We start from the raw sequence: 27,531 nt of genomic DNA, 5'->3' as shown, positions 1-27,531 counted from the left end.
TTAAAGATTTATTTATTTTCCCCCCAAAGCCCCAGTAGATAGTTGTATGTCATAGCTGCACATCCTTCTAGTTGCTGTATGTGGGACGCGGCCTCAGCATGGCTGGAGAAGTGGTGCGTCGGTGCGCGCCTGGGATCCGAACCTGGGCCGCCAGCAGCGGAGCGCACGCACTTAACCGCTAGGCCACCAGGCCAGCCCTAAATGGCATTTTTAAAATTCAAGTTTCAGATTGTTCATTGCTAGTACATGGAAAATAATTTGATTTATGCATATTGATCTTTACCCTGCAACCTCAGTAAACTCACTTATTAGTTTTAGTAGCTATTTTTGTCAATGCCATCAAATTTTTTAATCTAGATATTCACATTTATTAACACAGATACTTCTTCCTTTCCAATCTGGATACTTTTTTTTTTTTCTTCTTTTTTCTTTATTGCACTGGCTACAGCCTCCAGTACAATGCTTAGTAGAAGTGTTGAGATGACATCTTTCTCATTCCTGATCTTAGGTCTTACACCATTAAGTATGATGTTAGCTGTAGATTTTTCAGATACTCTTTATTAGTTGAGGAAATTCCTTTCTATTCCTCTTAGCTGAGTTCTTCTCATTAATGGATGTTGAAAGCTTAATACTTTTTTACTGGATGCCAGACATAAATTTTGCCGTTAGGTGCTGCATGTTTTTGTATTCCTATAAATATTCTTGGTCTTTTTTGGGATCCTGTGATTTGAAAAATTTGATCTTTTTGAGGTTTGCTTTTAAGTTTTGTTAGGTGGGATCAGAGTAGTGCTTAGCCTATGGTAAATTTTCCCCACAACTGAGGTAAAACCCTCTGGGTACTCTACCTGATACTACGTGAAGTCTCAGGTTTCTCACTTTGGCTGCTGGGAGCGGGAATTATTCCTGGACCTCTATGAGCTCTGAGGATTGCTCCCTCTAATTCTTTCAGCTGGTGATTTTTCCCTGGCTTCAGATAGTTTCTTGATAAATGTATTAATGAGTCTTTAGCTGAACTTAAGGGAAATCCTCTGTGGATCTCTGGAAATCTTTGTGCAGTTCTCTCCTTTTGGTGTTCTGCCCTGTAAACTCTGACCACGTTGGCCTCATTGGCCTCCCCATCCCATTTCAACACTAGAGACCACTGGGCTCTGCCTGGGTTACCCCTCCCAGCCATAAGCTGGGCAATCACAGGGCTCACCTCATTTCTCATTTCAGGGATCACTGTCCTTTATTGGAATTGGACATTTCAAGATGTTCAATGTCTTGAAAACCATTGTTTTACCTATTTTGTTCAACTTCTTAGTTATTTCCGCTGTACAGGTAAACAGTCAGTCAACTGTTTACTCTTTTAATGATGACTGCTGACTAACAGAATTAATAAAATTAATGCAAATACATCACATTTTTCCTTTTTGGTTAAATTTAAAATATTTTGTCTAGGAAATATATTGTACCCCGAGGTTATGAAAAATTCTCAGATGTGTTCTAAAGTTTTATTATTTTGCCTTGTGTTTTAAGTTATCAATCCATCTGGAACTCATTTTCATGTATTGTTTCATGGATGCTCAATTGCATTCTTATATGGATAATCAATTGTTCTAGAACAATTTATTGAAGAGGTGTTCATTCCACAGAGCTCTGCATTGCCACCTCTGTAACTAATAAAATGTCCCTAAGCATGATATATTTCTGAGATCTCTGGTTCCTTTGGTCTATTTATCCATGTGTAGGATACCATATTGTATTAGTAGCTATAGATTTATGTCTTAATATATGATAGAATGTCCTCCCACACTGTTCTTATCTTTCAATAGTGTCTTGCTTATTCATGACCCTTTGCATTTCCATATGTTTAAAAATCAGCTAGTTAAGTTTCCAAAAAATTCCTGTTATGATTTGTTGATAATTTATCTTGCTTTCCACTGCCAGGAATGAATCTAATTTTTTCCCTGAAATTTTATCCAGCTGTACTAACACTAATTATTAAAAAGTTCTTTTCCAAAATAGTTCTAGCAGAATGGCTCCTGCAAAGAAAGGTGGTTAGGGAAAAACTAAGGGCCAATCTGTTATCTATATGGTAGACTAGAAAAGACATTATCAACACTGACAAATATATCAATGAGTGGGAGTTCAAGAAGCATGTACCTCAGACTTTCAGGGAGATCCAGAAATTAACCATGAAGGAGACAGGAACACCAGATATGCATACTGATACTAAACTCAACAAGGTGTCTGGGCCAAAGAAAAAAGGAATGTCCCATACTTACCTGCATATAGATGTCCAGAAACCTCTAAATGTTATTTTTCTCAGTGCACTTATCACCTTAAAAAAAAATCTAGTCAGCATGAATGAAAATGGCTTGTTTATTACAATAGTGATATAAGAAAAAAAATTCCTTTTTTCCACGAGTTACGAATTTCCATAGAAGAAAATAATTTGGGAGGGAACTACTCTTCCCTAATACTGTTTAACTATTGTTAAAAAACTGAATTATAAATGTGCTAAGTATATGTACATATATACTCACCATTCCTTAACTCATGTAATACTAAAAAGTACCAAGAAAATGCACTTAGAATAAATTGATTAAATACTGAACTGATAAGGTACATTTTCATCATTGATATCTTGTTATTATGTCTAAACTACAGAATTATTACCCATCTAGATCAGAGCTTAAACATTCTGGGTAAACGTCATTTGACTATTGTATTAGTTTTTTCATGTATGTTCATGAGTGAAATTATTCTGGAATTTGTTGTTCAAGGGCTACTCCATATCTAATTTTATTATCAGAATTATGTTACTCTTTTAGCAGGAAGTGGCAATTTTTCCACAGGATTTTTTGTTCCTTCAGGGGGTAGTCTGCACAATTATCTGGTCCTACAGGATTTTTAAAGATTTTTTTTTCCAATTGTTAAAATTTTTTGGCTCTTTTTAGTTACTCTCAAAATTTAATCATTTAAAATAATATTTTCCTAGAAAATAAACCATATTCTCTATATTTAAAAATGTCTAGTAAAGTTTATATACATTTACATGACCATTAAAAAATCCTCTAAACATATAGTTATATCATATTTCTCCTTTCTTATCATAATGTGGAGGCATTGCCAAAGTCTAGTAAATAACAGTTTTCTTCAAAGAAACATTTTGATTTAAAATAAAAAACCTTCACATAAACCAATGTTAACCTCAATCAAAAACACACTTTCTGTATTGTTCTTTATTCCATGATTTTTGCTTTATTTTCATTAAACCTTTCCATCAATTCATTTGGGGCATCTGCTCTTACTCTAGCTTGTTTAACTGAGTAATCGTTATTTAACCTGACAAATATTTGGACCCCACAATATGACAGGCACTGTCCTAAGTGCTGGAGATACAGTGGTGACAAGAAATAAACTGCCCTCCATCTTCTTGGTTTTATATCGAGCAATTTCCATTGAGAACTGCTATGGTCACATTCACAGGATTTCATATACAGGAGTCTCATTATCATTCACATCTAAGTAGCCCGTAATTTCATTTTCGATTTGCTCATTAATCCGAGAATTGTTTATATATGTAGTGATAAATTTCTGAGAGGTCAAAATTCATTTGGCTATTTTCTAATTTCTACACTTTTAATTGTGGTCATAAAATGGATATGACAATTGGCTTTAGCAATCTGTCAGAGACGAATCACTTCTGAATGCCTTTTCTAAAAAAAAAATGCTGAGCACGCAACCCCACTTTCACTAAAACCATAAGGCTTTATTTATAGTATAAATTTTTTGATGCAGCAAATGAAATTAATACTGATTCAAAGCTTTCTTCCCTTCATTCTATTTTACTGTTTTTTTCTTCAGAATTAACATTCTGCTGTTCAATAAGACACACATACAAATGGCCTATTTTCTACAATCATACTCTTAAGGTCTTCCTCTCATAGATATGGTCTAATACTAATATTAATAATGGTCATAAAGTCATTTAAATCCTCAAACTCATTTAACCTTTATAATCTGACAAGTAAGCAAAACAGATTTAAGTTACTTTCCAAAAAATACAGAGGTAAGTTTTGTTGAAACTAAGACATGCTAAATAAGTTGTATGACAAAACTTGAAGCTTTTCCAGATTAATTACATAACAATAATTCACCTTTGGTATGATTTTGGGGTTGCAACAAGATTTAAGTAGTGATGGAAGGTTTCCCTAGATGAATTGGATTTAAATTCTATGCAGCTTAATATCAATGATGGGAGAATGTTTTGAGAATGATTCAGAAGGAATTGACACTATCATCTCATTCATAAGTTTTACCTTGATATTCCATAACCGACGACCAATCCATAAATGCTTTCCTGTATTATATACATTGCATTATGAATTCTCTTCTGTTCAGTGTGTTGTGTGCTCTGTCAAAAGGTTTTCTAATATTACTTACACTTGCGGGGTTTCTCAAAAGAAGGAATTAACTGACATCAATTAACGAGTCATGAATAAAGCCTTTCCTACATTTTTGTACCATAAGATTTCACAAGAGTGAAATCAAGTTAGAGCCGGGAGAAAACGCTGCCTCAAAATCATTGTATTCATAGGATTTCTTGAAAGTGTAAATATTCTGGTGTTGGGCAAAGTCTGAGTCACAATTAAAGGGGTTCCCAGAGTCTTTCCATTGATAGAGATTCTCACCATTGTGAATTTTCTCTTCAGTAAAATATGAATAGTGACTGAAGATCTGGCCACTTTCCTTACATTCATAGGGTTCTGCATCAGTATGAATTTTCCTATGTCGTGAAAGCTGTGAACCCCAGATAAAAGATTTCCCACATTCTTTACATACATAAGGTTCCTCACCAGTGTGTATTCTCTGATGTCGAGTAAGTTGCGAACACCAGAGAAAGGCTTTTCCACATTCTTCACATTCATATGGTCTCTTTCCAGTATGGATTTTCTGATGCCGATTAAGTTCAGAGCCACGAAAAAAGGTCTTTCCACATTCCTTACATTCATAATTTCTCTCACCAGTATGAATTTTCTGATGTCGATTAAACTCTGAGCCATGAAGAAAGGTCTTTCTGCATTCCTTACATTCATAGAGTTTCTTCTCATTATGAATTTTCTCATGTTGAGCAAGATATGAGGCCCAAATAAAAGTCTTCCCACATTGCTTACATTCATAAGGTTTCCTCCCAGTATGAATTCGCTGATGTCGAGCAAGGTGTGAACTCCAGATGTAGGCTTTCCCACATTTCTCACATTCATAGGGTTTCCTACCAACATGAACATTCTGATGTTGAGCAAGATTTGAACCACGAATAAAGGCTTTTCCACATTCCTTACATTCATGAGATTTCTCACCAGTATGAATTCTCTGATGTTGAGTTAAGTGTGAGCCACGAGTAAAAGCTTTCCCACACTCCTTACATTCATAAGGTTTTTCACCAGTGTGAATTCTCTGATGTTTAGTAAGATGTGATCGCTGACTAAAGGCCTTCCTACATTCATTACATTCATAGGGTTTTTCACCAGTATGAATTCGCTGATGTCGAGTAAGGTCTGAGCCACAACTAAAGGCCTTCCCACATTCCTTACATTCATAAGATTTCTCACCAGTATGAATACGCTTATGGACACTAAGTTGTGAATGAAATCTAAAGGCCTTCCCACATTCCTTACATTTAAAAGGTTTTTCACCAGTATGAATTCTCCTATGACCAGTAAGACTTGAACGCAAACTAAAAGCCTTCCCACATTCTTTACATTCATATGTTTTCTTAGCAGTGTGAACTGTCTGACATGGAGTGAGTTCTGAATCAGGAAGAAAGGTTTTCTCACACTCCTTATCTTCACAAAATTTCTCACCTGTGTGAATTAACTGGTGTTGAGTACAGTCTGAGCTAGAACAAAAGGCTTTCCCATACTCTTTAAATTCATTCAGTTTCTTTCCTGTATTAAGTTTCTGTTGTAGATTAAAAGCTGTGTCCTGGTTAAAAGTGGACATTTTTTCATAGGTGAGTATAACCTGCTTAAAACATTCTTGTTGATTTTCCTGCTGTGTTTCAAACTGACCGTTGCTTTCCAAATCACGTCTAAAGCATAAACACTCAATGCTGTGTTTTTTACAAATTTCCATTATTTCACATTGAGATAATGCTCTCTCAAAAACGCCGTTTTTTTGTGATAACTTCTTGGTCTGATACCTGGACTGCATATCTGAAAGATAAGATAAATTCATACTGTTTTACTGTTCAAAAAGAAAAAAAACCTTCCAATGTAGATATAGGAAATAAATCCTAAAATAAATAAAGCCACACAAGAAGTGAATGGTTTAAAAAATTCTCAAATTCTGGGCAATATGAAAAAAGGGCAAGAAATAAATAGAAATTTAAAGGAATAATAATTGAAGCAGGTGATTAGATATATAAAGTTTTGTTTTGGTCAAATTCATCTGAGGAGTTCAACTGAAAAAAAATGATTGTTCAGGTACCATCCCAATCATGAAATACCAATTTAAAACTTCAGACTTTCATTCAGTATGGTATAATCAACCCTTAGCATATGTTAGGCATTAAAAAAATAATTCTGTAAAAAATACACTACAAGACAAAAAAAAAAGTGAACAGGGAGGAATTTAGGATGGAGTAAAGGATAATATTACAAAAACCAGGGACCAGGAAGCACAAATGAGATCATTTAATCAAATGTGATAACAATCTAACACATCTCACTGTCTAATCTTGTTGACCTCTACTGAAATGAATACATATACCGTTCCACATTACTTTCTGTACAGATAGGAGGAAACAAAAGCACACTCAGGCTAGCTCAAAGACAAGTGTGCAGAAACGTAATCATACCTACTTACTCATTCTTCCCTTTGCCTTTGCGCATTTAAAGACTTCACCCTGCTCATTTCCTCCATGGTGCATAGCCAAGTCATTTTTTGTCACATGATCCCAACCAAGGCCCTTTTGTTTTATTTATTCTTGAGTTTATAGTATTGCTCACCCATTCTGTTTTATGCTTTCAAGCCCTTTCCTAGGTCTTCTCTTCCTTTCCCTTGTAGCCGAGGCCCTGAAAATATCTCAGAAAATATCTACAAATTTTCAAGTACTATGTATGACACTACGATGAATGTTTTATGTAATTCTGAGCTTAAAAACAGGAATGTTGGGAAATAGAGAATTAGTCTAATACGTGAAAAGTGGTCTGATTTAGAGTTAACAGAGTACTAGGGACTGAGTAACACAGGACATGTTGCATTTGGGTTAAAGGAAATAATTATGGGTGACAGTTCATAGGAAATAGTTGGAGAAATTTGCCAAGGGAGAAGAGTCTGGCATGAGCTAGGATAAGTAGGACTCCTCTGCGACTCATTTTTGATATGTGCTTAGGATTCAATGAAACTGTCATATGGTGGTGGTGCTGTAAATATTCCTCGGGACGACAGAGGTGGGAACTGAACAAGTACTCTAGCAGCGACTGAATGATTCAGAAGGCAGTTCAATTACAATGTATAAGTAGTAGTGTACTGTACTGGAAAGATGACAGACGAGTTTCCAGCTCTGTTTACTAAAACCATCTTTAGATCATGAGAAAATTACTGAGCTTGAATGAGCTTATTTTTCCATATGATAAATAGGGATAATATCTCTTTCAAGAGGTTTATTGAGATGATTGGGATAATATACTATTTCTATACAGTGACTGACACAGAGTAAGTACAACTAGTAGATAAGGATGATGATGATGATTAGAGAAGAAAAATTTGGGAATGTGCGGAACTGGGCGTTGGAAATGGTTTAACAGTATCTCACACATAAGCCACTACTCAGAAAGTAGTAATTATTATTGTGCTAAATATTGCAGACAAGTAGTTTAGGATAAATGGAAAAAATATTGAAGGAATATAAAACAAAGACATTAAAATAAATTCCCCAGACAACAGCATGTGATGAGAAAACAGCTACTTTGAGTTGCTGCCTGGGCATCTTACAGTATGATGCCCTGGCTCACACCCAGAGTCTGGACATCTAGATAAGGACCTGAGCTTAGGACACCCACCACAAGGTCCCATTTTGCTTTTCCCAGGGCACCTTTTAAAACAACCACTTAGAGTTGAGCCTGCGAAAGGTGAGTGACCTCTGCCCCAACCACTTTATAAGTAACAGGTGCTTGCTACCCTGCTCTCCGTCTCCTGCTCGCTCATGACTTGGGAAGGGGGACTGCCCTTCCCCCCGTTCACCGTGCCCCCGCTACCCCATTTCTGGGATCTATAAGTAACAAATCTCGTGACTTCCTTTGTGTGAGTGTATTAAAACTGTGCCTTCAATCAAAACGACCCCAGGTCTTCACTTCCCCAAAGTGGGAGCTCAGATGCTGAGGGAGCTGCCTGCTGACCTCGTGTGAGTGGCTTGTGCCTCCTCATTCAGCAGGTCATAATCTGCACATTCTTAATTTAAAACACTAGCTACGGGGCCCCCAACACACAGGATCAACATGGAAGTTAGAAATAATGACCTTACCCCATTTTCACTCGACCACCTTCCTACCTTTCTCACTTCGGTTTAGATCCCAGGTCCTTAACTATGACTCCTGCATCCATCTCTTCCTGGTGAAACCCAGCTTGCTGCTTATCCTGGGCCTGAACTAAATAGGTGAACACAGCTGGAAAAAAGAAAGTGCTGCTGACTAGAGTAACTTCAAATGTATTTAAAAAAAAAACAAAACACAGTGGGTTCTCAGCTCTGCCCAGAATTTCTACATAACTCTAGTCAAATATAAACATCTATGTATAACCCAGTGGAAGACAGTCAAGGACCTAGAAACAGAACAGAGTTTTTATGGAAACAGATTGTGACAGAAGGAACAAGACAGATTATTCCACACGTGTTGTTTCACTATAGCCATGTGGGGGAAAATTACATCTCTTCTTTATACCATACACAAACACAAACTACAAGTAAATTAAAGACACAGGTGGTAAAAAAAAATCTTTAAAACTTATAAAACAAAACTTAAACATCTTTAACAAATCTCCATGGGATATCAAACTTGCAGGTAAAATATATTAGGAGAACAAAATAAGAAAATACTATGACTGATACTATTTGAAAATATTGAAGGGCTTAGCCAATTTCTATTATTCCAATTGTACTGGTACTAGCATTTAACTTAGAGACTGACAGAACTTATGACATCTTCTCAGGGCTAAGGTGATAAAGACTGGTATCCAGGGTCTGTCTACAGGGGGAGTCCTAAACATCCCTCATATTGAGTTATAATTGAAGGCTTGTAACCTAAGAATATGGGTAAAGCACAGGGAGACCTACAGAGGAACTACAGCTCAGACTCAAACCATCTCTGACTGAAGACAGTGATGGATTGAGATATCAACCAAGATCCTACTAATGCCTTCAGGTACCTGATAGAAGCAAACAGAATCCTCTATAAAGGAAGATATCCTAGGCATTAGTTTTATCATTTTGAAACAGTGTGTGGCACAAAATTAAAGAAATAACTAGACAATATGAATGTAAAAAATGACAGAAACAACAGATAGTAGAAACACATCTGTAAGGACTCTAGATAGTAGAGTTATGAGATAGAGTTTAAAAATAGCTATGCTCAAGAAGCCAAAAAACAAAATTGATCATTTCAGCAAAGAATAAGAAACCAATATACATCAAAAGAAAAATTCTGATAGAAAAAGTTTGGAAAAGTCATAAGAGAAGCATTATGACATAGAAGATTCAGTTAGAACGTTAAATGCAAATGTAAGTGGAGGCTTAAAGGGAGAAAAGAGGAAGAATGGGAGAAGCAGTAATATTTGAAAAGAAATGGCTGAGAATTTTCAAAACAAAGTCCCTGAGCAGGTGAATGAATAAATAAATTATAATATAGCCATAAATGGACTACTACAGAGAAATAAACTATTGATACACACAAGAACATAGATGAATCTCAAAATCTTGCTGGCAAAAGAAACAAGGCCAAAAAAAGTGTACCTTGTATAATTCAATTTATATAAAATTCTAGAACATATAAGCTAATCTAGAGTTACAGAAAGCAGTTCAGTGATTGCTTGCAGATGGGGGTAGAAGGAGGAATGGATAGCAAAGGGGCACAAGGAAATGCAGCAATGACTGAGGTGTCTATTGTCTGATTATAGTGGCTATTTCATGGATGTATACACATCTGTCAAAACAGATCAAACTGGGAGAAGTCAAGATGGCGGCATAGGCAGACTCTGAACTCGCCTCCTCCTGCAGGCACAGCCAATTTACCACTACTCTTGGAAAACTTACCCCTGAGAGAGAACTGAAAACCAGATATGAGGAACTCCTGCAACAAATGACAATCCTAATTGAGGTGGAAGAGGCAGAAACTCCCTTCTGGCGAGAAAAAACGCCGCCTTCACAAGCCGCCAGCTTCGCCACCGGGGAGCAGCTCACAGGTCCACAGCCCTCCCTGGAGGAGCAGGGCCCTGAGCCGGGAGCGCCCCCGCTGTGGGCATTTTGTGGACCCAGCACAATCGAGACGAGTGGCATAATATCTGACTTTGCCTGCTGCTGAAACATTGGGGAGTACCCCCAGAAAAGCTGGATCACAAAGACATTAAAACTGGCTCTTAAAGGGCCCACGCGCAAACTCACCCATTTCAGAAAGCAACCTAAAATCAGCAGAAAGAAAGGTGCACAGCCCTTTAGGGAAAAGAGACTCACCTGATAGGCTTTGAGTACATCTCGGTGAGAGGTGAGACCTCTCCAGGGACTGGGACATTGGCAGTGGCCATTGCTGTGACCTGGTGTGGGCGTGCTGACACAGACGCTGGCAGATGCCATTGGAGTTTTCCCTGAGGCCGGCTAGCCCAGGTCTGCCCCACTCGCTAGAGGACCAATTTAATCCAGCTCAGCCAGGGAAGGCAGCCCCCCCTAGGGATTGGCCCAACCCAACAAGCCCTCAGGCAACTTGTGGGGCTGCTAAGGGAGCTGCCTGGATTCTCCACAGCCTGGTGACTGGGTCAGCCTCTGTAGGGCAGGCTATGTGCAAGGAGCGGGTGGAGAGTGTGGGGCTCCTGCCTTGGAAAGACTGGGTCCACTTCAGGAGGTCGGGGCATGCGCACGGGGCAGGACTGTGTTGATTATGTGTGTGGACCCATAGGCGGTGGGGCTTGTCAGCTCCAGAAGACTTGTGCTTCTCAAAGAGCGATATAGGGGGTTGGCCCCACCTTCTAAAGCCTGAAACAATTGGGTGCTCCCATGCCTGAGGCCAGCCCCACCCGGCTGCAATCCTCAGAGAGTTGACAAGGGACCTAAAGGCTAGAGGCTTATAGCAATTGTAAGACCCTGAGCCTAACAACCTGCCATGCTGGGGGCCTACTCACTTAATAGAAATATGGCAACAGGAATGTGCTATTAGACCTTGCAGAGAACTGTGCTAGGACACCCCACACCCAATAAAGATACTGAAGGGCACACAACAACTACAAGCAGCTGAGCATTACAACAGCTGGCCAGTGGCATAGCTCAGCCTCCCTGGGCACCTACGGGAAGAACAACCCTGCCACAACAGAAGGACACACGTAGCCCACACAGGGGTCACTCCTGGAACATTTGCAACTGGAAAGGAGAGGGAAGCACACTGCCATGCCTCCTAAGGCATCACTTATATAAGGTCACCTCTCTGAGAGCAGGAGACATAGCCGACCTACCTAATATATAGACACAAGCACAGGGAAAGAGGCAAATGAGGAGGCAAAGGAATACATTCCAAGTAAGGGAACAGGACAAAACCCCAGAAAAGGAACTAAGCGAAACAGAAATGAGCAACCTACCCAACAGAGAGTTCAAACAAAGAGTGTTAAGGATGCTCATTTTGGTCTTAGCAACATATTTTCAAGCACCATGTCTGACTGAGCAAGAGAAACAATAGAAAAAATAAACAAATGGGACTACATCAAACTAAAAAGCTTCTGCACAGCAAAGGAAACCATCAACAAAATGAAAAGACAACCTAACAATTGGGAGAAGATATTTTCAAGCCATACATCTGATAAGGGGTTCATCTCCAAAATATATAAAGAACGCATGCATTAGAAAAAACTAACAACCCAATTAAAAAAATGGGCAAAAGACCTGAAAAGACATTTCTACAAAGAAGATATACAGATGGCCAACAGGCACGTGAAAAGATGTTCGACATCATTAACTACCAGGGAAATGCAAATCAAAACTACAATGAGATACCACCTCATGCCGACAGAATGGCTATAATTAACAAGACAGGAAACAACATGTGTTGGAGAGGATGTGGAGAGAAGGGAACTCATACACACTGCTGGTGGGAGAGCAAACTGGTGCAGCCACTATGGAAAACAGTATGGAGATTCCTCAAAAAATCAAGGATAGAACTACCATATGATCCAGCTATTCCACTGCTGGGTATTTATCCAAAGAAAGTGAAAACGCCAATGTGTAAAGATACATGCACCCCTCTGTTGATTGCAGCATTATTCACAATAGCCAAGACGTGGAAGCAACCTAAGTGCCCATGAAGGGAAGAAGGGATAAAGAAGATGTGGTATATATACACAATGGAATACTACTCAGCCTTAAGAAATGATGACATCCAGCCATTTGAACCACATGGATGGACAGTGAGGGTATTATGCAAAGTGAAATAAGTCAGAAGGAGAAGGTCAAATACCGTATGATCTCACTCATTAAGTAGTAGATAATAACAACAACAAACACATAGAGACAGAGATTGGATTGGTGGTTACCGGAGGGGAAAGGGGGAGGGAGGAGGGTGAAAGGGATAATTAGGCACATGTGTGCAGTGATGGATTGTAATTAGCATTTGGGTGGTGAACAGGAGAACATGATGTAATCCATGCAGAAATGGAAGTATAATGATGTACACCTGAAATTTATACACTGTTATAAACCAACGTTACCACAATAAACCAAAAAAAAAAAAAAAAAAAACAGATCAAACTGTATACTTCAAATATATGCAGTTTATTGTGTTTCAATTATACTTTAAGTTGTAAAGGGGCCGCCCCGTGGCTTAGCGGTTAAGTGCGCGCGCTCCGCTGCTGGCAGCCCAGGGTTCGTACCCCGGGCGCGCACCGACGCACCACTTCTCCGGCCACGCTGAGGCCGCATCCCACATACAGCAACTAGAAGGATGTACAGCTATGACATGCAACTATCTACTGGGGCTTTGGGTGAAAAAATAGATAAATAAATTTTAAAAAAATTTAAAAATTAAAAAAAAAAAGTTGTAAAGTAAAAATTTTAGCACCAAAATAAAACTAAAGGCCTATAAGGAAATAAAGATAAATATCCTTTCAGCCACTCTAACTAGGCATTAGTGTATTAGTGTTTTCTTTATGTGAATGCTCATTCACACTAAAAATAAAAAGTACTAAGCCAACACATGATAGGGATAGATCAAGCACAGAACAGATATTAATCAAATAAATACGAGCAGTAAATCAGTAAACAAACACAGGAGAAATGTGTCCTCACTAGAAATCAATAGCCTTTATCCTTTTAAATTATTAGAAGGTTTTAACTAAAAATAACCCATTTACAGTGAGGCTACACTGAAACTGATACCATCCCTGATCTCCTTATGAACCAATGCCCTCCAATCCTTCAGAAAATGTAAATATTAATACCCACAATATAAAAATGCACTCAAGTAGTGGCTACATCTAGGATGCCCATGTGCTTACTATGAATCAGCTGTCTGTTTCCAAACTTGTTTTTACCAGTTGTTCTTGATATTTTAATTATATATTTTAATAACATTATGTAAAGAAATATGAGAGAAAGGTTGTTTTTATGAAAGTTGAATGTTCTAGAAAAACATTCAAGAAGGCTACAAATTTTATTTTAGTAGTTTAGAGTCAATCATAAAGACTGTAAAAAATAAAGAGATTCTACAGTAAGACTGCCTAAATTCTCATTGCCCTTAACAAAACAGAACCAAGAAATTACGAGAATGAATTATTGGCATGGTTAATACAAGAAAGAATAAGCAGAATTCCAATTAGGTAGGACATGCCCTGGCCCAATATTGAAATATGGGTGAAACAGTTGTGAGCTGTAAATAAATAGTCCCAGGTTGTTTAAGATATTCATATAATTTTGTATGATTTAAAATAACTTTTTTGAATGACTAATCAATTAATCTTAATTAGTTACACACATGGTCTTATAACTTTAAACCCTTTGGCCAAGGAATCTCATATCTGAGACACAGCTATCACCCAATGTGGAAAAATCCCCATGAATAATTGACATGTACCAAGAGTGGCAACTTTAGTAACAATAAATGCAGAACCACCTTAATGTATAACAGTACATTCATAACATGTGAAAATAAACCAAAATCAAAAAGGTACATGGTAGTGTTCTGGGCATAAAAATATGAAATAAAATTATATATACCTCATAAAACAGAATAAATTTTAAAAGCTTTTATTTTGAAATAATTATAGATTCACAAGAAGTTGTAAAGATAGTCCAGAGTCCTGTGTGCACTTTACCCAGTTGTGCCCAAAGAATACATCTTACATATTTATCATACAATATCAAAACCATGAAATTGACATTTGTGCAATGCACATGTATAGTTTTATGTCATTTCATCACATATGTGGATTCCTGTAACCACCACCACAATCAAGACAGAGAACTAGTCCACCACCACAAAGATGCTACGTCTCATGCTACCCCTTTATAGTCTTCACCACCACCACTGCTCCCCCCTGCCCATGCCTAATCCTGGCAACCACTAACATGCTTCCAATCTCTTTAATTTTGTGATTTCCAGAATGTTGTATAAATGGATTCCTATAGTATGTGACTTTTTGAGATTGGCATTTTTCATTCAACATAATATCCTTCAGATTCATTCAAGGTGTTGCATGTATCAATAGTTCAGAATAAAAACAATTTTAAAACATAAATACAGTTTCTGGAATTTAAAAACATGATTTCAATAGGGAAATAAAATTTATTTTCTTCCCTTGATATTTCAAATAAGAAAGAAGCTCCAAGAGTATGTTATTTCAATCTCGGTCCTGCTCATAACAGGAAATTCGTTAATTACCATCTACTTGCCAAATAGACTCCTTGCTTCCTCCTGACAGCCAAGACCGGTCTTTTACAGCACTGCACTCTCCTCCTGGTCCTCTATTAGCCCTAACCTCTCTTCTGCTACTTCCTCTGCACTGTAGCGAGAAACTTTTTTCATCTATTGTCCTGATTTTCAACAAAGCAGCCTATTAGGCCTTCTCTTAATGTAGAGCCTATTTCACGGAAATTTATAGACATGTTCCAGTCACAGAAAAGAATACAAAGTTTCATAATAGATTATATACTCTTTGTTAACCTTTCTTAACCTAAAATGAAATTAGAAAATCAATAAATGTTAGTTAGAAGAATGAATTAATGAGTGCGGGAAATGCGGAAGCAAGGAGAAACTAGGGAAAATAAGAAAAGTTCAAGAGATAGTAGATAAAACGAAAACCAGGGTCAAAAATGTTTTTTTAGTGAGTGAAGAAATTTACAAATATCTAAATGAAAAAAAAGGGAGAGATGAGAAGAAACTTGATCTAAACCATAGATAAATTGACCACTGGAAAAAAAGAATGACACTTACCTTTTTGTAACATGAAGGAAAAATGAGAACACTGAAATAGAGTGGTATTTGGAGGGTTCATTTGGAAATTCACGTTAAAAAATTTACTTCTGTCTCTAGGTCCCAGGCCTTTCTCCATAGGCTTTTGGCCTTTGAGAAGGAGATTCTAGACCAATATTTCAGAGATGTTGCTGCCTCACTCAACAGCTGGGCTGTTATCTGCAGTGATGGCCTCCCCATGCCTGCTCAGCCCTCACTCACCTGTGCAAGGTCCTCTTGTCTCATCCTTCAAAACCCTCCAGGGCTCCTTCCCCTTCTCCAGTAAAGAGAACACATCTGGCTGATAAATGCAAAGTCCTGATCAGAAGATAAGAAACAGGAAATGACCACATGGTAAGGGTTCCAAAATATGCATCTAGTCCCTTGGTTATTAAGGAAGAGAGACAATTATAGGAAGGGCAAGAAAAAGGCAAAAAGATTTCTAAAGGATGGAGAAGATGGAGGTTTCCAATGATGATGACTACTGCCAAATTTACAAAGCAAAAACCATTGTCCCAGAAAGAGGTCAGACATTCTCCTAGACACTTGAACAATCCAAAATTCACAATGTAGAAAGCAGGAATTTCTGGGGTCAGATTCTGAATCTTACCCAGTGAGACCATGTTGCTGTAGTTCTCCAACATCACATCTCTGTACAAGTCCCTCTGTTCAGAGTCCAGGCACTCCCACTCCTCCTGAGAGAAGTCCACAGCTACGTGCCTGAACATCAACTGCTGAAATGACAAACCCAAGCATCAGTGGTGAAATTACAAGAAATCTTTTAAATGGAAGGGGGAAAGATAGAAAAGGGCACTGCAGGAAGTGTGTCTACACTGAGCAAAAACTGGAGTTGACTGCCTGTGGTATGGGGGGAAATGACAGGGAAAGGAGTGTGACTGAAGCCAAGTGCCTACACGCTCTTAAAATCTCCTATTGCTCAGTCAACATCCTTATGACTTTCCAGCAACAAACACCAAGACAACAGGATGGCAGCCCAGAATAAGAGCCATCATATGAGTTCTTTGTTGATACCACTGAGAGGCTACACCAGCCTAGAATGACTGACTCCAGATTTATTAGGTGAGAAAAGTATTTTTTTTTCTTAAGCTACTGTTAGTTGAATTTTCTGTGGAGAATGTATAAAATCTCTAGGCTCTCAACCAAGTAGCTGACAATCAGCACGTGTCTTGTTAATGATATTAATCTCTCACTGATTTCCTGGCAAGATCCCAGACCTCTCTGAACTCAATCTCTCATCATATCCTCTATCTAAAAGCATGATAAAGTGCTACATACTAAAATGAATATCAACTCCCATCCTTCCTAAGTGAAACATCCCATTCTATAGAGTAAATAAAAACTTTCATGTAGTGTGTCCCTTTTAGCCACTCAGTTCCACCTCCTTAAGCCACAGTTTTGAAAAGAAAGTCTCTACTATTTCCTTTAAGGGAATATATTTCTCCTCCTTGAGTGCCCTGTCAAAGTATTAGGACACAGGAAGTACTAAATGCCATGGTGGAGACAAGAGGGACACCTAGGGAAGGCACTGGACTGTTTCACAACTATCATTTACCACATTGGTAGGGACTCAGCAGTTTAAGGATAAGGAATAAAAATATTCACATGATGTGATAAATGGTTACATTTTCGGAGAGGCAATTCCAACTCACGTGGGCCATGACTTAAAATTCTAAGAGTCGATCAGTCTTCTTCAGGATTCCTCTTCTGGTCAAGCAGAGTCCTGAGAAAGCAGAGCTAGAGGGAAGGAATCATGAGAGGTCAGGCTTTCCTCAGAGCTTCCAAATGGACTAAGAATGCCATTTTCCTCCTTGAGGGAAGGTCAGAGGGAATCTGCAGAAATCCTGGACCTATCCAAAACCCAAGAGACTCAAATACAGCAGGATGTCCAACCAGTTATGCCAAATCATGACATGGATCAGGAAATTCAAGATATAAGGTCATTCTGACTTTCCCTGAATATCCCTTTTCACAACATGGACCCCAAGTTAGACATCCCCAAGGGAACCCCAAGAGCAATGGAACTCTCCAATCTGGAGTCCAGTGCATTTGCCCAAGGCCCTCCCGTGAACTTCCCCTGACAGTGGCTTTTCATCTCCTCTATGTCAAACAAAGTGTATAGTAACTACTGACTCATTTTCATCCAAAACATCCACACCACAAAACTAAAGGCAACTGTGAGGCCAGAATAACTCCAACCAGATTCACTAGTCATTCAGTGAGATGACTGTTTACACAGCCTAAGCAGTCTTTTCTGGAGCATAAACATACCTGTACACACAGTCTTGGGCCCAGCTGCACTGTCAATTCCCATTAACCTCCAGGCCCAGCACTCTCTGGTTTCTTTCTGCTTTCTGGCATCATCCAGACTCCTTTTTCAGTGTAAAGCCTTGGAGGAAAGGGTAAATGTGGTTCTGATAATTTATTCCCACTCTAGGGTAACAACAAAATAATACTGATTGAGCAGAGTTATGTTCTGGGTATTTTATGTGTGTGTATGTATAATTTTTTTTAAATTAGAAATATGGAAAATTTTACACATATAAAAGTAGATAGAATAGCATTATAAATCTCCTTTTTCCCTCAGATTCATCAATGATCAACTCATATCTACATTAGCCTTCATCTTTAAGCCATCTGTGAAAGTTAGTTATCATCCTCATTCAAAAGATTAGGAAACTGGTCACTTGCTCAAATTTACTATTAGGAAGTAGTATAGGCTTGCTGAACCCAAAGCTTGTTCATTTTCAATACTGGATCTTACATCTGGATTCCAGGATTCCTCATTTTATTGAGTGAAGATGAGTTGGCCCTGGCAGACTATGCTTTGCCTCCTGTATTTTATTGACAATGAGCAGCAGGGTGGCTTTGTCATGAAAGGAATACAAAGATGGAAGGAAGGTTGGGATTGGGTGAGTAATCAGTTTTACAAAGCAAATATTTTTATTAAAAAAACATACAGAAGCCTCTGGAATCTGGCTTTGTGCTTGGTACTGGGAATCCAGATAAATATTCTGCAGGATCTGCCCTCAAGAAGCAATTACAATACAACAGGATATAAAGGTTATCATGGATGTAGAAGAAGAGACAAGTAGTTCAAAGGAGCCCAAGCCAAACTAATTAGTAAGGGAAAGCTTCCTATAGGAGATGGTGCTTCAGATGAGTCTTGAGGGGTTCACCAAAGAAGACAGAGCAAGGGAGAGGGATTTTCTGGCAGAGGAAACAACATGTCAAAATCAAGCGTAGCTATCTTTGTGCATTCAAGGAGTGTAGACTGGGAGGAAAGACCAATGACAGATGGAGATGTAAACAGCAGGGATCAGATCATGAAACTCCCTAAAAAATAGGCTATGGAGTTTGGGCCTTATCTCAGAAGTAATAAGAATTCGTTTTGCATTTTTAAGGTAAGGTTGAAAAATATTTCTAATTAAAGATACAACAAAGCTGGTGTGGGAGGGTAGAGGAAAGATTGATGTACTCAATGAGGGGGGGGGTTGGTTCATGAAAATTTCATGTAAAGCATGTAGTACAAATTCGGCCTAGAGACAGAGAACTTCAGTGGTATAACAGGACTTTAAGTGCTTTCAAAAATGAGTGAAGAGCTGGAGAAGAAACTGTGGACTGAAATATACTTTGTGTTGGGAAATAAAAAGGACTTGAGAGTGTGACTATTATATAGTTTTAGGGAAGAACTAGTTCTAAACCTGATATTTCTCCTCTTGGAAACCATGTAGAAAGAAAGAAGAAAAATAAAAGTCCTAACCACTAGGAAACAGAGAAAATGACACACTCCAAATTATTTGGAAATGCAGCCAAAAGCAAATGAAAGAACAGAAGCTATGTAGGTAGCCACAGTGATGCTGCAAAGAAAAATGAAAAATATTCCTTCCCATGAGGAGTACCACACGCTGAATGGGAGTTTCTGTGAGCAGGAGTGATATGAAAAGGAGGTGACTGATGGAGGAGAGGGTAAAAGGAGGCATGGAGGAGCCAGCGCCATGGCCTAGTGGTTCAGTTCAGTGCGCTCTGCTTCGGTGGCCCAGGTTCGGTTCTCAGGCATGGACCTACACCACTTGTTGGCAGCCATGCTGTGGCAGCAACCCACATACAAAATAGAGGAAGATTGGCACAGATGTTAGCTCAGGGCGAATCTTCCTCAGCAAAAACAAAACAAACAAAACAAAAGGAGGCATGGAGATGTCAGGGGGATTCAAGATGGCAAAACACATAGGCTATATTCTTTTTATTTTAAACAGCTTTATTGAGATATAATTCACATACCAAACAATTAACCCATTTAAAGTGAAAATTTCAATGATTTCTTTTTAGCAAATTCAGACATGTGCAACCATTACAAGTCAATTTTAGAATATTTTCATCATCTCAAAAAGAAACCTTGTGTCCTTTAGCTATCACTCCCTGCCTGTCCTCTCAACTCCCCTATTCTCTCCCCGTCTCCCCCAGCCCTAAGAAACCACTTATCTACTTCCTGTCTCGATAGATTTCCCTATTCTGGACTTTCATATGAATGGAATCATATAATATGTGGACTTACTGCGACTGGTTTCTTTGATTTAGCATAATGTTTTCAAGGTTCATCCAAGTTGAAGCATGTGTCAGTATTTCATTCCTTTCTATGGCTGAATAACATTCCATTGTATGGAGAAACCACATTTTCTTTACCCATTCATCCGTTAATGGACATTGGGGTTGTTTCCACCTTTTGACTATTATAAATAATGCTACTCTGATCATTCATATACAAGTTTTTGTTTGAGTACCTGTTTGGTAGTTTTCAGAGTATGAGTTTTACACTTCATTTACTAAATTTATTCCTAAATATTTTATTCTTTTTGATGCTATTGTGAATGGAACTGTTTTCTTAATTTCATTTTTGCATTGTTCATTCCTTGTGTATAAATATACAATTTATTTTTATATATTGATCTTGTACCTTAAAACTTTGCTAAATTTGTTTATTAGTTCTAATAGTGTTTTTGTGTATGTATTCCTTAGGATTTTCTATATAAAAGATCATTTTACCTGAAAATAGAGATGATGTCCTTCTTTTCCAATCTAGATGCTTTTTGTTTTTCTTGTTTAATTGCTCTGGTGAAAACCTCCAGTACAATATTGAATAGAAGTGGCAAAAGCAGACATTCTTGTCTTGTTACTGATCTTAGGGGAATAACATTCAGACATGCACCATTAAGCATACTAGCTGTGGGATTTTTGTAGATGTCCTATATTAGGTTGAGGAAATTCCCATTTATTCCCAATTTCTAGAATGTTTTTATAATGAAAGGGCAGTGGCTTTTGTCAAATGCTTTTGCTGTGTCTATTAAAATGATCACGTGATTTTTGTTTTTTATTCTATTGATATGATGTATTACTTTAATTGATTTTTGGATGTTCAGACAACCTTACATTCCTGGGATATATTCCACTTGGTCATGCTGTATAATTCATTTTATATGTTGCTGGATTTTGTTTGCTAGTATTTTGTTGAGGATTTTCGTACTCATATTTTTATGAGATACGCTTTGTCAGGTATCTAGGTAATACTGGCGTCATCAAATGAGTTGGGAGCTTGACTCTATTCTTTAATTGCAGCAGAGAAGATACTGGGGAACTCAGCTGATAGTAGGAGTCCTCCTGAACCAGGTTAGGTTCTGAACAACAAAGAAAGCCTGGCTATTCAGAGGGGCCGTGTTTTAAAGAAATTGTCTTCTACTGTAGTAACAGAGGAGAGAACTCTTGAGCAGAAGAACCTAAAAAACTACTTTGCTCCATTCACCTTTTCACAGGCAAGTACCAGTGACAGCTATTCCAGGATAATCTATCACGGTCCAAGAAAATAACAAAATTAGAAACACTGTGTTCAAAGATATTGTTAGATAAAAGTTCAAAGAGTGCCAAATTCCCCTATGTATAAAGAAAACTCACCAAAAAACATCAGAGAAGATTAAAATTATTACCCAACATTCCAATATGAATAAAAAAATTTATGATACAATCACAGCTCTATAGCAAGGCAGTAGAATTAGTAGAATTCAAGAAAGAGAGAACATAGGCAAAACCATTTTAGAAATGAAGAATAAACTACAAACAGCACAAGCTATGACAAATACCACAGAAAGTATAGCATGAACAAAGAATACAGAAATCAGTGAATGGAACAAAATGAAACAAAGAGATGACAATTATTGGAAGAAAAAAAAAGAAAGTCAGAGATGATCCAACTTGCAACTAAGCAGAGCCCCTAAAGATGAAATCCAAATTAAGGAAGAGAACAAATATTTAAAACTATATTTTTAACATTCAAGAATAATTTCCTGAAATAAAGCATGAATATACATAATGAAAAGACACATCATACTGCAGGGGGAAATGACTCAAATTTGTCAGTACCAAAGCATTTCCTAATAAAATTATTAGACTAAAACCCATGGGGAATCAACATAAAAATATTGAGCCACCTATAAGAAAAAGGAAATTCAGTTGTCACTAGACTTCTCCACTGTTAAATTCAGTGCCCCAAACAGTGAGGTAGCCCCTCCAATATAATTGTGGAAAAATAAATGAGGGAGTCAGAAATTTTACATGCAGCCAAGCTGTCTGTCCTTCAAGTACATAAAGGATATATAGAGTTCTATGATGCAAGAAATTAGGGAATATGGTTCATATGAGCTCTTTCTGAACTATTAGAGGACATATTTCAGCCACAAAAGAGACAATAGAGAAAATTTCAGGAAAAGCAGTGGTGGTGAACATATTTAAACGCAAATCTAAATCAAAAAGAAAGATAGAGATTATAGTAGCCAGCATGCTAGATGGCCCCCAAAGGTACCCAGTACTTGGTATTAACCAAGTGTAGTTGCCTCCTTCATTGAGTAGAGCTGACTTGTGTACCAAGAAGATACTGTGGAAATGGGAGAGTATGAGGATAGGTCATAAAAGACATTGTAGCTTCTACCTTACACTGTCTTGCTGTCTTTTTGTTCTGGGGAAAGCCAGTAACACGTCACAAGGACACTCAAGCAGCCCTATGGACATCCACACAGAGAGGAACTGAGGTCTACTGCCAATAGCCATGTGAGAGAATCATCTTGGAAGGTGATGCTCCAGCCCCAATCATGCTTTCAGATGACTGTAGCCCTGGCCAAGAGTTTGGCTGCAACTTCATGAGACTCTGACCCAGAACCTCCCTGCTAAGCTGCTCCTGAATTCCTGATTCACAAAAATGGTGTAAGATAATAAATATTAGGGCAATATGTTTTACAGCACTATGTAAATAATATAGGGATAAAGATCATAGAATGTTAAGTAGACAAGCTCACTGACTGCCTCATTTGTAGCAACTGGGAGAGAAAGGATGTCACTTAAAGCTGAAAAGTCATGGGTAGAAATTTAGGAATATTTGAGAATACAATGTAAAGCCAGAGAGAATAAAAACGTCAACTGCATTTATATATAAGCAAAAATTAGGAAATTAAAAATTAAATTAAAATAATAGCATTTACAATAGCAACAAAAAAATTCAAATACCTATAAATAAATCTAACACAATATGTACAAGGCCTCTACATTGATTACTACAAATAACACTGAGAGAAATTAAAGAACACCTAAATGAACGGAGGAATTCATCACATTTATGGGATGAAAGGCTGATTATTCTCAAGATGAGAATTTATCCCCAATATAATAGTATAGGAAGGTAAAACTAAACGGATGGTAAAAGACATACCATGCAAATCATAATTTAAAAAAAAGCTCAGGTGGCTATATTAATATGAGACAAGGTAGATTTCAGAACAAAGAAAATTACCAGAAAGAAAAGATGGTCTTTTCAATAAGTGGTGCTAGGTCGACTGAATATCTATATGGGGAAAATGAATCTTCATCTTTCCCTCATAACATACACAAAAATCAATTCTAGAAGGTTTGTACATCTAAATGTGAAAGAGAATAAATCTGGGAGAAAAGACAAATATCTTGTTGCCTTTGGGATAGGCGAAGATTTCTTAAACAGGAGACAAAGGAGAACAAACCATAAATGGAAAAAATAAAAATAATAAATTTTAAAAAGAAATTTCTGTTCATCAGAAAAGAACGAGTGAAAATGCAAACCATAGCCTAGAAGATGATATTTGCAATACACAGAGCTGACAAAGGACTCACATCCAAACTAAATAAAGAACTCCTAACAGTCAACAATAAAAAGACAGACCAGCTCCTGAAAACTTGAACAGATACTCCCCAAAGGAAGGGCAAAGGACTTGAACAGGCACTCTCCAAAGGAAGATATCCTAATGGTCAACAGACATTAAAACAAAAGTGCTCAACTTCATTAGTCATATGTTAAGAAAACCACAATGCAATAAACTATATATCCACCATATTGGCAAAAATTTTACAGTCTGACAATACCACATGTTAACAAGAAAGTGGAGCACTTGGAACTTGCATAAACTGTTGATGGGAGTACTACGTGGTTTAGCCATTTTGGAAAACTGACAGAATCTGCTTAAGTAGATTCACATACCCTATGACCCAGCAATTTCTCTCCTAGAAATAGACCCAACATAAATGGATACATATGAACACAAAAACAAATGTAAGAATGCTCCTAGCATCATTATTCATGAGAGCCCAAAGTTGGAAACAATCCAAATGTCTATCAACAGTATGACTAGTCTTAAATGGACAAATACAGGTGGCATATTCATGCCCTGGAATACATTTAGCAATGTGAACAATAAGCTATTTCTACACACAACAGTATGTATGAATCTCACAAACATAATGTTGAACAAAAGAAGCCAACACAAAAGTTTACATACTGTATGATTCCACTTACATATAAGTTCAAAAACAGATAAAACTGATGTATGGTGGTTACTTTTGGGGAGCTACTGACTGAACAGGAGCACAAGAGGGACTTCTGGGGTACAAGTACTGTTTTATTCTTGACCTGTGTGCTTATTATGTGGGTGTTCCCTTTGTGGTAATTCACTCCAACTGTACCGTTTTGATTGTGTTGGCTGTTTGATTGTATTATCATGTATACATTTGTCTGCATATATGATAAACTTCAAAAAAAGTTCATTTTATGAATTAGGGAGAAATATATACAGGGCAAATGCAAACAAAAAAAAATAAGCAAGGGTCATGATCTTGAGCATGCTGAAATACTAAAGCCTACAATTCACAATAAATGTATACAATTATCAATATCTATAACAACTAAAGGCAGCAACTTTCATAAAGCAAAAGTTACAGGTTATATAAGATAAAATTTCATTAATAATAAAGGATTTTCAAACATTTTTCTCAAACCAAGACAAATCAAGTGGAAAACAAGTAACTATAGACTGACCATATATTAGATCACAAAGTAAAATTCGTTAAATTTCAAAGTTAAAAAATATCACAATGCCACAAAACCGGAAATTACAAGTGAAGAGGGGGCCTATGTGCTTTACCTGAAGTCCTCAACTTTATCGACAGGGATTGAGTTCCCCTCTTGTCACAGGGCTCAAGACCCCTCCACAGCATTGAGGCTAAGACACTACACCACTACATTAGTTTTCTACTATTGAGTAACAAATGATCATAAATGTAGTAGCTTAAACAATAGAAATTTATTACCTTAAAGTTATGTAAAAGTCTGGGCTCTCACTGGGCTAAGATCAAGGTGTTGGCAAGGCTGTGTTCCTTTCTGCAGGCTCTAGGAGAAAATTTCCTAATGTTTTCCAGCTTCTAGACGCCACCAATACTCCTTGGCTCAAGGCTTCCTTCCTTTATCTAGCCAACAAATTTGCACCTCTCTAACCCTTCTTCTGTGATCACATCTCCCTCTCACTCTAAACTCAGTTAGGAAAGGTTTACTGACTTTAAGGATCCATGTGATTAGATTGGGTCCAATTGGATTAATCTCATTTCAAGGTCTAACTTAATCCCGTTTGCAAAATCCTTTTGGCCTTGTAAAGTAATTTATTCACAGGTTCTAGGGATTAGGACCTGGACTTCTTTGCAGGGGCATTATTCTGCCTACCCCAACCACCCTTAAAGCTTCTATCATTGGATTCCCTCTTTCTGAGGGATACTCAAAAAGCCACCTCTTACTACCCTCTTACTACCGTTAACACTACCTCTCCAACACTGTCAAGAATCCAACCAAAATAAGCATCAATATCCCCTGCATCCGTGTTAAGGCCATCATAAGAAGCCCTAGACTCCCTGGTCATCTCTCTTTTCAGACACTGTACTCCCCATCAGTTGGATGTCCCCTTGTCTTATCCTTCACCAACTCTTGACACTTTCCAGTATGCCCTCTGGAATTCGTAATTCATTAATAACAAACCTCTCTTTTACCTTCAACCACTTCCTTGAACACTCCCTTCACCTCGGGGTCTAACAGAAACCTGGCTCTCCCCAGAGGACTCTGCAGCCCTCTCAAGGTGTTTTTTTTTCCCCCTACAGCCTCTTGACACTGGGTCTAGGAGTGGGGCAGAGGTCCTCTTTGCCCTTATTGCTTTCAGACCTTTCTCCTTTCCTCCTCCATAAATGCTCTAGCTTTGAATTGCATGCCCTGAGATTATAACTCACCACACCTCACTGTTGCTGACATCTACCAAACACAGAATATTTCCCTTTGTTTTTGAAAACTCAAGCTCATAGCTCACTCTCTGCAACATTACCACCTTTCTTTGATTCTTGCCATTTCAGGACACCCACAGATGAGCCTGGCTTACTCACCCTTCCTTACCTGCACTTCTACTTTTCTTTCTTTCATGGCTCATTCCCACCGGCATAGTGATAGCTTATTTCTCTCCCCACCAGCTGCTGTTCCATTTCTCTGCTCATATTTACAGAGAAACTCTTGGAAAATGTTGTCCACACTGTTTCCTAGTCCTCTGCCCTCATTCAGCGTTACCCTACTGCAATCCAACTAACGGCCACCACAGAAACTGCTCTCCACCTATTCACGAATGACTACGAATGTCACTAAATGCAATGCTCAATTCTTTGTCTCTGGCCCCACAGCTGCTGCTACCACATTTCCACACACGGTCACGCACCTAGTGACGCAGTCACAGTCATACACATACACAGTCACACCTAAAATAGTGCATTACAATCACGTACAGCTCCCGTCACCATCGCGCGCTGCAAACACACACACCCCGCCTCTACGCCTCCCGTGCGATTACCTTCACACTTTGTTCCTGTATCAATTTCACACAAGCACCCACGGTTCCCATCGTGATCGCTGGCGCGCGCACGGACTCACAAACACAGATCCCCCACCACCTTCCCTCCCACGCCCCCTTGCTGGCAAAGCCCCAAACTCCGAAAACGTGAGCCCCTCACTGCCCTCCCCCGCGGGCTCAGACCCTCGGGGGTCATTCCACTTCCGGGTCTTAGACTCACTTACCTGACCCTGCGGTCCCCGTGGAACGGTCCGCAGGGACTCGCGCGCGATCCCTCCTATGGCCCTGAGAGGCCGGTGCGCGGACTGGACGTTGCCTCGGGTGCGGTGAACATTGGGAAATGTAGTCTGGCACTTGGACAGCCTTTAAAAGCCCAGAGACCGACGGTCTCAATTCGTAGGCCTTGGTCTCGGACCTCGTCCTTTCCCTCGGCAAAGACCATCCCCCTAACACCGTGTGGCCGAGAGCTTCAACCAGTTCCAGGTCGCGTTTAGAACGCAAGCCTCATCTGAAGCCCCCACGCTGCCCTTCCTCCGCAAACGGGTGCCCCTCTCCGGGAACCTGGACAATAAGCCAACGCTGCCTTTCGACTGGAAGTAGCCTTGGAC

At 38.5% G+C, this 27,531-nt stretch overlaps 1 protein-coding gene across 5 annotated transcripts; it reads right to left on the bottom strand.

Moving 5' to 3' along the window:
• Nucleotides 1-27,508, bottom strand: LOC131396788 (zinc finger protein 790). Of its 5 annotated transcripts, none has more exons than XM_058529204.1 (5): nt 27,148-27,508; nt 17,357-17,441; nt 16,297-16,420; nt 15,909-16,004; nt 1-6,203 (listed from the first exon to the last, which is right to left on the bottom strand). In XM_058529204.1, exons 2-5 carry the CDS (start codon nt 17,363-17,365, stop codon nt 4,522-4,524), a joined length of 1,911 nt encoding a protein of 636 aa, XP_058385187.1. In that variant the 5' UTR covers nt 17,366-17,441; nt 27,148-27,508; the 3' UTR covers nt 1-4,521. The 5 variants fall into 5 exon arrangements, with proteins under 5 accessions (XP_058385187.1, XP_058385190.1, XP_058385189.1 ...); XM_058529207.1 differs by having other exon boundaries at nt 16,297-16,417; XM_058529206.1 differs by lacking the exon at nt 27,148-27,508 and adding an exon at nt 20,748-21,687.
• Nucleotides 27,509-27,531: the final 23 nt, after the last annotated feature.

The sequence above is a fragment of the Diceros bicornis genome, chromosome 34 (assembly GCF_020826845.1).
Source record: "Diceros bicornis minor isolate mBicDic1 chromosome 34, mDicBic1.mat.cur, whole genome shotgun sequence".
NCBI classification, from domain to species: domain Eukaryota; kingdom Metazoa; phylum Chordata; class Mammalia; order Perissodactyla; family Rhinocerotidae; genus Diceros; species Diceros bicornis.
Note: the sequence above shows the minus strand (reverse complement) of the source record. Positions and strands in the feature narration are given on the sequence as shown.

Coding starts and splice junctions, on each gene's coding strand:
- LOC131396788 (XM_058529204.1), bottom strand. Junction 16,005..16,296: donor CAGCAACATGGTCTCACTGG/GTAAGATTCAGA, acceptor TCTTCTGATCAG/GACTTTGCATTTATCAGCCA. Junction 6,204..15,908: donor GACAAGAGGACCTTGCACAG/GTGAGTGAGGGC, acceptor CTTATCTTTCAG/ATATGCAGTCCAGGTATCAG.